The sequence below is a fragment of the Protopterus annectens genome, chromosome 4.part1, assembly GCF_019279795.1.
Source record: "Protopterus annectens isolate FY-2018-M chromosome 4.part1, PAN1.0, whole genome shotgun sequence".
Lineage (NCBI taxonomy): Eukaryota > Metazoa > Chordata > Ceratodontiformes > Protopteridae > Protopterus > Protopterus annectens.
In genome coordinates this window covers 967,343,612-967,355,921 of record NC_056734.1, presented here as the reverse complement: position 1 = coordinate 967,355,921, position 12,310 = coordinate 967,343,612, and the positions used below count along the sequence as shown (strand labels likewise).

General features: G+C 42.1%; 1 protein-coding gene across 2 annotated transcripts in view; it reads right to left on the bottom strand.

The window, feature by feature from the left end:
• Positions 1-12,310, bottom strand: part of ECEL1 (endothelin converting enzyme like 1) — a 2,857,191-nt gene that overhangs the window by 585,799 nt on the left and 2,259,082 nt on the right. For both annotated transcript variants that reach the window (XM_044070676.1, XM_044070677.1), the window contains one exon: positions 3,321-3,445. In XM_044070676.1, coding sequence (XP_043926611.1) covers positions 3,321-3,445 — 125 coding nt within the window. The remainder of the gene's footprint in view (positions 1-3,320; positions 3,446-12,310) is intronic.

The window sequence follows — 12,310 nt, the reverse complement described above, 5'->3', positions numbered from 1 at the left end:
CAACCCTTTACCTTGATCCTGGGCAACTTTAACTATCCAACCATAGATTGGAAGAACTACTCATGCCAAAATACAAATGCCCAAAGATTCCTTGATTTTGTCAATGCAAATGCCTTGACACCCCCACAAGAGGTGAAAATATCTTGGACATAGTATTAACCAATATGAGTAACCACTGCAGCATCCCTACAGTGTCATCCTCTCTGGTAAGATCCGACCACAAAGCGATCACTTTTGAAGTCACCATCTCCCCCGGCCACCCCCTAGATAGGGTCAAACATAAAAACATCTTGAAAGCTGATTACAATTTCCTGAGGGAAGGAATAAACAGCTCCCTCCCCCTCCATAGGAACTGGCACATAGTCCAATCCTACACCGAAGTACTATACAATTACTTATACAGCTGCATGGAATCAGGAATACCCAACAGGGCAAAATCATCCTGCTCAAGGAAGAGTAAACCTGAGTAAACCTGTCTGGTGGACATCTGCAATAAATAAACTCTATAATCAAAGGAAAAAACTGCTGTCCAGGACCAAGAAGGAGCAGGTGCCTAATTGTGAACAAGCAATTAAGAGCACTACTGAAATCCTCCATAGCAAACTCGAGTCCAAACTGGCCACATCTACTAAAGAGAATCACAAAGCTTTCTTTGAATATGTCCACAGTCTCAAGGGAAGCACCCAGATCTGCTCAGAGCTGGTGGTCAATGAAACTACATACACAAACACTGCCATAGATATAGCCAACCTGCTTGCAGACAGGTTCAGTGAAAACTTCACCCCCTCTGTCCCCCCCATTAGAAAATCAGGACATTCCAGCACCTGCCTCTCTCCCCTTATCTCTAGGGAGCAAGTCATCATTGCCCTCTCAAAGGCAAAAAATACAGCTCCATTGGACCCTATAACATCCCAGGCTGCATCCTACATGAACTCAGGCAGGAACTTTCAGCACTATTAGGCACCCTGTTCAACCAAAGCCTGAGTACTGGCTTCCTCCCTGTCGAGTGGAGGACAGCCACTGTTATCCCTTTGTACAAAGATGGAGCATCCACCGATCCATGAAATTATAGATCCATCAGCCTAACTAGCCTGATATGCAAGGCCATGGAGCAGATTATCATGGACCTCATTAACAAGGACGTTGGCAACCTCCAAACACTTGATCCCACACAGTTTGGTTTTGTCAAGGGGAGGTTATGTTTATTAAATCTGGTCGACTTCTTTGAGACCGTCACCAAAGCCATGGACGAGAGAAAGACAGTGCTCACCGCTTACCTTGACCTGGCTAAAGCCTTTAATATCATTCCCCACTCGGGTATAATAGATAAACTCTCTTAACTAGGCATCGATCTGTATGTTACCAGATGGGTAGCAAACTGTCTCACTGATAGAACCCACATAACCAAAATAGGGGAAGCCATCTCAAGCAGTCAACCTGTAACAAGTGGTGTACCTCAGGGATCTGTCTTGAGGCCTTTGTTGTTTGGAATATACTTTTCTGAGGTGCAGGCCAAAACCAGTGGGCTACGGCTGACCAAGTTTGCAGATGACTGCAAGCTGGGCACTGTCGTCAGTTCCGCTAGTGGTGTTGAACATCCTCCAAGAGGGTCTTACCCAAATATATGAATGGTGCAAGAAACATGGCCTCAAACTGAATGCTAAAAAATGCATTATCATCCCCTTTGAGGAGCGTGACATCCTCACAAATTGTCACATTAATAACAAGGTCCTAAGCAAGCAATCAGTTGTGAGGGACTTGGGCAGCCCAGTTGATAGCAAACTGACTTTTGTACGGAAAGCTTTCTACATGGCCCACCTCATTAGTAAGGGTATCTCACCCAGGGACAAGGTGGTCATAACCCTCTATTGTTTCCCGATAAGACCCATTATTGAGTACAATGACCCTTTTGGCATGTACCTCACAAAGCACATGCAGCAGCTGGAGAGTCCACAGTGGTTCCTGCCCAGGAGAATCCAGGGCCTCAAATATCTACCCTACACAGATAAGCTAAAGGCCCTGTCTCTTTACTCAGTCTCCTACAAACTCCTCTGAGATTACCTCTGTCTGGCATACAAACTAATCTCAGACCTAGCCTTGACAGCACTGCTGCATATCCGCAAGTCAAGCTCCACTCGAGTAACCCACACGCACAACCTCAGCTTAGTCTGTGACATCAACAGGACTTGTTGGTGGACAGATTTGTGGCCCAGAGACTCCCCGTTTTGTGGAACAGACTGCCACTCCATGTCAAGCAGAGTACCTCATTAACCCTTTTTAAACGCAACCTGGATAATTGGATGGGAAACAGAAAATACACCCGTGGGATTCCACCTGTGTCCTTGATGGACAGGGGCATTGGGTTAAATTCTTGCTAGACATGTAAGAGTCTCAGGGCCAATAGCCTAGTAACTTCTTATGATCCTAAGATGGGTAGCCATGATGACTTACAGGGTAGTAAGAGTGTGTCACTTGGGGAGGACATGTTACTGTGCTACATGCCCATGTAGGATTCAGGACTACAGCAACAGCAACCACAAGATGGCACAGGGGCCACCCACTCTCTAATTCTTTTTTCTGGTTGAGACCAAAAAGAAATCCTTACAGCTGTGTCTGCGCTGGGGTGGGGGTAGGGTGTCAACACTGGAGCTAAGAATGAAGGCAAGTTCTTAGGATGCCAGAGTGATAAGGCTGCCACTTTGTAGCACATGCAGCACATCAGAGGAACGAGTTTCAGCAGTAATAACTAACTGACAATAAGTATTTTGTGGGTACATTTACTGTGGGGTTTTTTCCTGTATAAGAATATTAGTTCATTCCTTTGGGATTTGTCACCCCTCTTTTAAATGTGACTACAGTAATGTCAGCTAACATCAAGTGTGAGTCAAATGCACAGCTGATAGCAGCTGTCAGAGAAAAGCCTGATGCAACCCTTGACAAAGCTGAAGCAGTTATAATAAACAGTTTTATTCTTAGATCACATAATAAGAAATATAGTCAACATTCATTATGATGTAATACTAGTGAGATCATCATTTTTGACAAAAAGAGTGAAAAGATATAATTCTTCAACGCTATTTCAAATTAATCATGAGTGCTTATGGTGATGACTAAAATACAGCAGTACTACGTAAGTGATATAACTTTTTACAGACCTGTACTTTAGTTGCTGGAACCTTCACACTGTTCTAAAAACAGTTACTATAGAGGTTAGTTGTCAGTCTCAGAAGCATTCATTACAGTCTTGGAGTAAAACAGATACTAAGTTTGTCTCTGCTCACCTCTCTAATAAATTCAAACAGTGTGGATCAGCTTATTACCTTTTGGTTGTATACGGTGAAGTTATCATACAGGTCCACAATGCAGGCAGCTTTCTTCAGGAACTTGTTATAAGATTCATGTGTCCACCACTGTTCTAAATTCCCATAGCGGTCATATTGCCCACCTGAGGATTGCCAGATAGCAGTAATTAATTTTACAAAAACACTGGAATTAAGAAATGGCAGAAATCTTTCAACATATTCTCTAACTCATAGCACCTGTCAAAAATCTTACTTCTGACAGCCCAAATACACCACCTTCTCCATATGTATGATTGAGCATATGGCACATGTAGGGACTTCACTGCCAAGTATTTTACACATGGCAAGGGCGACATATGAGTTAGCACAGTCATTTAAAGCCCTTAGCAACCATTATTGTACTTGAGTGTAATAGTCAGGTCGAGTCTTCCATTCATAACACTCACCAGAGAAATCATAAGCTATTCACTTTGACAAAGGGAGCTATATGTCAGCCTGCACCAGCTTGCAGTGATTCGGCGTCATTCCCAAATTAGGATATCGAGCTTACTTGTGCTCCCACTATGGATGCATACACTGGCATTCTAACATCAAGCTTGGCTACAGGGGCTGTGTTTTCATATTGAATATATAACTGTTAGTGATGCTAATCAACAACTGCTAAATGTCAGACTCCAGAATACAAGGTTGACTATAACTGGTTAAATATTTTCAAAACATATCATGTATAACAGCATTAAATCACATGTAGATGTGCATTATCGGCCATGAAATACAGAATGAACAAATCGCTGTAGTGTAGGCCACACCCCAAACACGGGTTTATACTTTTTGAATTCCCAGCACAGAAAGCTTTCCTGTCACACACTAAATTAACCAACCCTTTGACTGTGATACCACCACCCACTGGAACACAGTTCAGACCCATACTGTGAACCATACATGGTTCAGTTTCCAGCCATGAATCACTTTTTGAAAGAACTCTTCTGTCATATCAGCAAGCAATAATGCACAGGTATAGCCTATGTCAGTAGATTGTGTACTCAGAAATAATCAGTATTCTTTGTTTCAGACATTCACATTTTAGCTGCATTAATTACATGTATGCAACAGAATGTCCTTAAAATGTTTTATGCAGAAATTCTAAAATAAGACAAAAATCTGAAAAAAAAAACATTTTGTCAAACCTAAAACACAAACAAAAATAAAATAAATAATAAAAAAAAAATGAAATGAATTTCTAACTGTTTTTATGAATGCCTTCATCATGCAATATCTTAGTAGGAAATGGAGAAATAAATATTCTAAACATTCATGAAACCTTCATTTGACAATGTTTAAAATCTTGTTGTATTTGTGTTATGCTCAAACAAGGCTTGTGGCTTGCAATGCCTACAATAAAACCATCAGAAAACTTAATACAATGACACAGTTTCAGAATTAATAAAATACTCCAAATAATAAGCTGTAATGGTATAAATTCTGTTTAATTACAGCGAGAATAAATTCAAAAGTACTAGGAACTTAACATGTGTCTCCTCTTAACATGATAATCCTAAACAAGACACAAAGTTTTATCTTGTGATATTTGAATTCATAAAGTTTAGGTATGCAAGGTATGCAGCACCATACGTGAAAGTAATACAGAACAGATTTCACATCATACCGAACAGAGAGATGCATTAAACAGCATAAATTATAATCATAGGTTCATATGTTCATAGGTAGGTACTAGGCTATCTGCCCGAAGGCATTTATAAACCTAGCCGGAATGTATTGGCTTTCGCCGCCCCCTTAGATTAGTTCCCTGTGCCTCTGTCAAGCAGAGCCACTGAAATAATATCAGGATTCACAGCAATAGGGCAACACACAGAAGTACCACAGAAGTCACAGGAAAATAAAGTTAAATAAAGTTAAATTTAAGTTGAATTTAATGAAGCGCTTTTCGTCTGTGGTGTACACAGACTTCCTCAGACAAAAAGTATTACTTTTTGTCTGAGGAAGTCTGTGTACACCACAGACGAAAAGTGCTTCATTAAATTCAACTTAAATTTAACTTTATTTTCCTGTGACTTCTGTGGTACTTCTGTGTGTTGCCCTATTGCTGTGAATCCTGATATTATTTCCTATTATTTCCTGGTTTGTGCTGCTAAGCAGAGCCACTGAAGTGATCCCCGGGGTAAACTTTCTGTTTCCCATCCACTCGTCAAGATTTCTCTTGAAGAGTGTTAGCGAGGAGCTCTGCCTAATGTAGATTGGAATCTTGTTCCAAAGCAAGGGAAGTCTCTAGGACAGGAATCTATCCCTCCAGCACATCCTATTTATTGTTGTGGTGAGGTTTAGATCCCTAGAGCATGTGGCTCGAGGGGATATGGTTTTCTTTAGGTGGAGCATGTCCATCAGTTCTGGGTTGGACATGGCCTTGTATGTCAGGCAGAGATCACCTCTGAGTAGGCGGTATGCAACCAAGTACATCTTGAGTTTCTTCCATCGAGCTGCATAGGGCATCTGTTTTAGGCCAGTGATCCTCTTGGTGAGGTACTTCTGTGGTCTTTCCAGCTGTTGCAGGTGTCTTGTAAGGTATATCCCAAATGGGGCATTTTATTCTATGATGGGTCTGATGAGTGATGCGCAGAGGGGCACAATGACCTCTTTTGATCTGGATGCAAACCCTTTTGTGATTAGGTGGCCACATAGAAGGATTTTCTAACCACTTTGGCAATTTGATTATCAAAGGAGAGATTACTATCTACTTGCGTCCCCAGATCCCTTATTAAGTCTTCTGTATTTACGGGTCAACCACCTATGTGGTAGTTTGTGGGTACTTTGTTTTTTCCAAAGGGGGATGACTATGCAGTTTTTGGCATTTAGCTTGAGGCCATGGTCTGACACCAGGTATCTGTCTCAGTGAGACCTTTTTGGAGGATATCTGTGTCAGCCAGAGAGTCAATTATAGCCCCTAGTTTGCAGTTGTCTGCGAACGTGGTCAGCCATAGTCCTCCTGTGCTTGCCTGTACCTCTGAGAAGTATATGCCAAACAGAAGGGGTCCTAGGACTGAGCCCTGGGGGACGCCACTTGTAACAGGTTTAGAGTCAGACCTAGCTGCCGCAACTCTTACCATTTGGGTTCTGTCCGTGAGCCAGTTGTCAACCCATCTCGTGATGTAGGGGTTTATGTTCAGGCTGGTGAGCTTGTCTATAATACCAGAATGGGGAATGGTGTCAAAGGCTTTTGTGAGGTCTAGGTAGTCTTTGTGGACCACCTTTCCCTTGTCTATAGCCTTGGTAACGGTCTCAAAGAAGTCCACCAGGTTTAGGAGGCATGATCTGCCCTTAACAAAGCCGAACTGGGTAGTGTCCAGTGTTTGGAGGTTCCCAATGTCTCTGTTAATAAGATCCATGATGATGAGCTCCATAGCCTTGCAGACCAAGCTAGTCAGGCTTATAGGGTGATAGTTCCCAGGGTCTGTTGTGGCTCCACCTTTGTGGAGTGGAATGACCGTTGCTGTGCACCACTCTATAGACATGTAGCCTGTGGAGAGGCTGAGTTTGAACACTGTGTTTAGGTGAGGGGTTAGTTCATCTTTGAGCTCATGTAGGATGCAGTCTGGGACACTGTCCAGTCCCACTGATGCTGTGTTTTTGGCTTTGGAGAGGGCTGTTTTAACCTGAGTGTCTGTGATTTCAGGGGCACTACATTCTTCTGGTATGGTTATGGGTGCTTTTGGGGGTGAGATGGGTGTGAAATTTGCACTGAACCTGTCTGCCAGGATGTTGGCAATATTCGGTTCAGTGTATTTTGTGCCATTCTGCACTAACTCTGAGCAGATCTGGGAATTGCCACTTAGATTCTTGACATAGCTAAAGAATGCCTTGTGGTTATCTTTGGAGTCCTTGGCAATTTTTCTTTCGAAGCTAGCCTTGGATGATTTTATGAGGGATCTTGCTGATACTGATCAGGGATGTCTTCCCTTCTTGGGACTTTACTATTTTCTGTACTAGTTTCCTCCTCCTATTGTATAGCTTGTTTATGGCAGGGGTCCACCAGACTGGTTTCCTTTTCTTGGAGGAGTGAGTCTTGGTTTTGTTTGGGATAGCTTGATCCATGCATTCTTGTAGGTGCCCGTAGAGTGCATTAGTAAAGAATTTTGCAACTTAGGCAGCATTATCCTTTAGCATGAGGGCTTTGAAACTTTCCACCTCGATCTTAAGTAACGTGAAGTTTGTTTTTGAAAATGTTTTCACTGTGTTTTTTTTGACCGGGGGTGGGGGCAGAATGTGGATATCCGGAGTGATTAGTTTATGGTCAGATCTAACCAGTGAGGGATTTACCTCCAGTGTGGAACACCGGTTACCCATGTTGGTGATGACCAGGTCCAATATGTTGTCACCTCTGGTGGGGGTGTTGACCAGTTGATCCAGGGCATTTGAGTTTATAAATTCTAGGAAATGTTGGGCAAGGGAGTTAGTACTTGAGTAGTTCTCACAGTTAATGTTTGGATAATTGAAATCACCCCATATCAGGGTGTTTGGTAGGACCTTTATGTTTCCTAGTGTTTCCAGAAATGCAGATTGGGGGTCCTGGGACATGGTGGCTGATCTGTAACAAGCTACAATTTGAATTGCAGTTTTGCCTGTTAGTTGCACGTGGATGATCTCTGAAGCATTGTGCTGTGCCACTAACCTAGAGGTGTGGGTATCCTTGACGAATATGAGGTGTGGGTATCCTTGACGAATATGGATCATATTAATGCTTTCAGAAATCAAGTTACACTAGATACTTATCATCTTCCCTTTCACCCCCAAAACTGACTAGGTTACATTATATTTAAATTACTCTACATTTGTTTAATGGCAAAATGAGACCATAATTCTGTATTGTCCTTTTAAGTACATTTAATGTTCTAACTCCCCTCCATGCTTACCTTCTACCATAACCCTTCTTCTGCTTGCTCCATGTCCTCTTGAATTCCACTACAGGTTTCCTCTCCACCATGCATTTTGGTAGTCTATCTGATGGGTCTACAACCCTCTCTGTGAAAAAGCTTTTTTTTTTTTTTTTTTTTTTTGCTCTGGTCTTCTTTTGACATTGAGTTTCTTCCCTTGTAGTTGCTGTATGGAGCTCTTCAGTATATTCAACCCCCTTTGGTATGAAAACTGGTTAATTTACTCCCTGGAGATAAGGGCTAAGCATACTGGGTATGATGCAGTTATCCACAAGAAGGGTTGAGGTTTTCTCTTTAAGTCTTACATCCCCACCCCACACAAGCTTAATGGATTCAAAGGGGTTGGTGTGTAATGGACCTTAGCAGAGCATGGCAATATCGAGTCTATATTAGAACATCGAAGTTTCAAAACTTTGAATGTTCTAATATCGACCCCTATTCAGCGAACGCTGAAAATAGCGAAGCTGCAGAAAACCAAATGTTTTCCTAGGGAAAGAATTTGGTTGTCCATTGCTGTCGCTTTGCTATTTTCAGCGCTGTGGTGGAAAGTTCTGGGTTGGGTTCAGGTAAGTGTGCAATTGGGCTCGGGTTAGGTGAGTTAGGGTTAGGGAGTGGGTTAGGTATGTGTGCGATTGCGTGGACGTGAGGGTTAGGGTTGGTTAGGTGAGTTAGGGTTAGAGCACGGGTGAGTTGAGTGTGTGATAGTGACGGACCTTAGCGTGAGGGTTTGGGTTAAGGTAAGTGGATAGTTAGTGGTGTATGTACAGTTTAGTGTAGGGTTAGATGTAAGATTTTAGGTGTATGTGTGTGGATTGCTGTTTGTTTGGTGTGCTTGTGTTGTGTGTATGTGTTTTGGAACAGCAAATTTTTTCCCTAGGAAAAAATTTGTTGTTCTGCATGTTCGATGTTGTAAGCATTCACTGAATAGGGGTCAATATTAGAACATTCGAAGTTTTGAAACTTCGATGTTCTAATATAGACCCTCAATATCTACAAGTGATGTGATCAGATTACCATGCTCTCCTTGTAGTCTTCCATTTCCATGTGATCACTGAGTTGCACCAGAGATTCTTCCACTAAGAGTGTGCCTCAACATGTATACCCCTCACTTTCCCTAAAGAGGAACAAGTCACTTAAGCCCAAGTCTTTTCCTTCCCCATGACATCTCCAAAAGGTACCCAAGCAATTAACTGAACTTAAGTTACCTGGATTGTGGTGAGCTGCTTTATCTATATTCACCAATGGATCTGACTGAAAAAGTAGTTTTGGACACTGAGGAAGCAGATAGTCCACACAACTTGATGACTGTCCCCTCTCCTTCTGTCTCTGTCCTTCCTCTTCAGCATGAAACCTTCACATCTCCTTGTCATTATTTTCTTCTAGGTACAGGTGATAACACATCTATCTCTTCTACTCTAGTCATCTTTCTTCCCCTCCAATAATGGAGCTTTTCAGTGTTTTTTGTGTTCTAGTTTTCTTCCAGTAGCTTGATATTCTTTGCCTTATATGTCCGCAGAACTCCAGAGAGATCTCAAGGTGTGAAGTGACCAAGGTTGATTAGAAAGGAAACAGGACTTCTTTGCTTCTGAAATCCATTCCTGGTGATGCACCCCTGCATTCTGCTTGTTGCTACCATGGCCCATGCATTCTGAGATCCTTTTTAGAGATTGTTTTACTGTTCTGTTGCCATCAGTCCCAAAACCCCCCCTCAGCTGATTCTTCAACCATGTTGTTGTGCCCAAGAGCAGGGCTTTGCATTTGTTTGCAATAAACTTTGATTCCTACCCTTCTGTGCATTTAGCCAGTGTTTCAAAATCATTCAGTAAACTTCACTACCCCTCCTTCACTGCTGCATATGTTTTGTTTTTTCTTTTGTCATCAGCAAAAGATAATCACCCTGAGCTCTATCCCCTCAGATACATGTAATACACATATATTGAAGGACTGTAGCATCAGTAAATAGAGGGAATCACAAGATGCTGAAAACTGAAATAGTGGAACAAGTTAACAACTTCAAATATCTAGGTGGGGTGGCTGAGGAGAAAGGAGATCTGAATGATGAGGTCAAAGCTAGAATCAGAGGGGCTTCAGCCAACTGCAATGGAGTGTTAGGGGTAGTGTGTGACTGAAAATGCCAAAGAAGCTGAAAAGTAAGGTATACAAAACAGTAGTGTGACCAGTACTACTGTACGGAACAGAAACCTGAGCAGTGAAGACAGAGCAGTTGAGGACACTAGAGGTGATGGAGATGAAGTGCATGAAATGGCTGTTGGGATACACACTGCGGGACAGATGAAGAAATGACGACATCAGAACAGAAGCCCAACTAGCCCCAACTGCAGAGAATGTCAAAGAAAACAGATTACAGCATTTCAGGCACATGTGCAGGAAAGCAGAATACAATTTACTGAAGAAGGTTTGGGACAGACAAGAAGGATTCAAGTAGAAATGAAGGCATCCAGCACAGAGATGGATTGTGTGAGAAAGATAGGTGACAGCCAGGTATGACTGCTGAAGAAAGTAGGAGAGTGGCATTTCATTGGGAGAGATGGTGACAGCTGATGTAACACTCTGACTCCAAGTGGAAAGTGAGAGAAAAGGGGGTTGATGTTGAAACACACTGAAGGGTACTAGACCCATGATAAGTCCTTGCAGCCATCTTCCAAATTCCTGACACTGTTTCTGTCACCACAAACTTCTTTGTCGTACTGTTTGAATATGTGGATATCCAGTCCCGTATGTTTGAACAACTTAAAGACATTACTTATGTTCAAATAAAGATCTACCAGCTCTCTACTGTTAAGTTCTCATCTAACTGAATAATAAACTTGGATATGATTTGACTGAAATCTCCTTCTGATCACAGACCCATGCCGGTTGCCATCCTGGAGACTGTTGCTCTCTAAAGATGCTGCCAGCTTTCTCCTCTATATTTTCTCCCTGACTTTTCCTGTCACTATTGTTAAGCTAACAGGTCTGTAGTACCACAGATGTTTTCTGCTCCCTCTCATACAATTGAGTCACACTTGCATCTTCCACTCATCTGTATTTCGGAACTAGCCAATCTAGATATGCTGGTGGTGTAGAGGGATAAAGCTATTACTAAAGGCTGAGGTTCATTTCACAACTCAGGCGCTTGACAGCAAAAAAGATATTATGGGCATGGACACCCTAGGAGGTAAGGAGTGGGCCCCAGACAGTGCATACTGCCACTACTGACTCAACCACTGCTGGAATGTAGAGGGCTGCTGCTGGTAACACATAGGTGTGGCTAACCAAGCCAGTAATGGCAACCCTTGTCAGCCATGATAAATGAGTATGTGTGAGCTGATAGAGAGGTATAGATAGTTGCTGTGGTGATAGGAGTCCATATCCACATCCAAATGGAGGGGTTAGGGCCTTATTCAAAAAATCTCTTACTGCCAGGATACCTGTGAAAGCAATAAATTCCCCATTGTTTACCTGGATGATGGCTTATCTGGATGGCTCATATCCTAGGAGAACTGCAAGGGGATTCCACATACTTCTAAGGAACGAATTAGCTCAAATCTGAGTGGGAGGGCTCAATATTTAACAGGTAAGGAATGAAAAGCATTTAAGAAAAAAACTTCTGCACTAACCATGAAGGGAGTAGCCAAATTTCTTGAGTGGGCAAAGCATATGGTCTTTGTTTTTTATCCTTCATAAGAAAACTTCCTTCCTATCTATTCTGACATTTATCCACTATTCAGCACAATCTGCTCTGCCTCCAGCCTTGCACAGCAGCTTCCCTTGTCTGCCTTTTTGAAGAGTGAAGATTGATTTTATTTATGATCTGAAGGGCCAAGGCAAAATATGGAACAACCAGTAACATAGCAAAAAAGCTCACACTATACTGAAGACATTTCAACTCAAACAGCTGCATTATGTTGCAATATTCAAATGATGCCATAGTCCCCAGATAAGTTCCTACTTCTTAATGTGACCCAAACATCTGACAGTCATATGTCCTTTATTAATAAATTGATAAATATCCAAATCCATTCACCTTAGGAAGGCATATCAATCACACCTCACAAATAA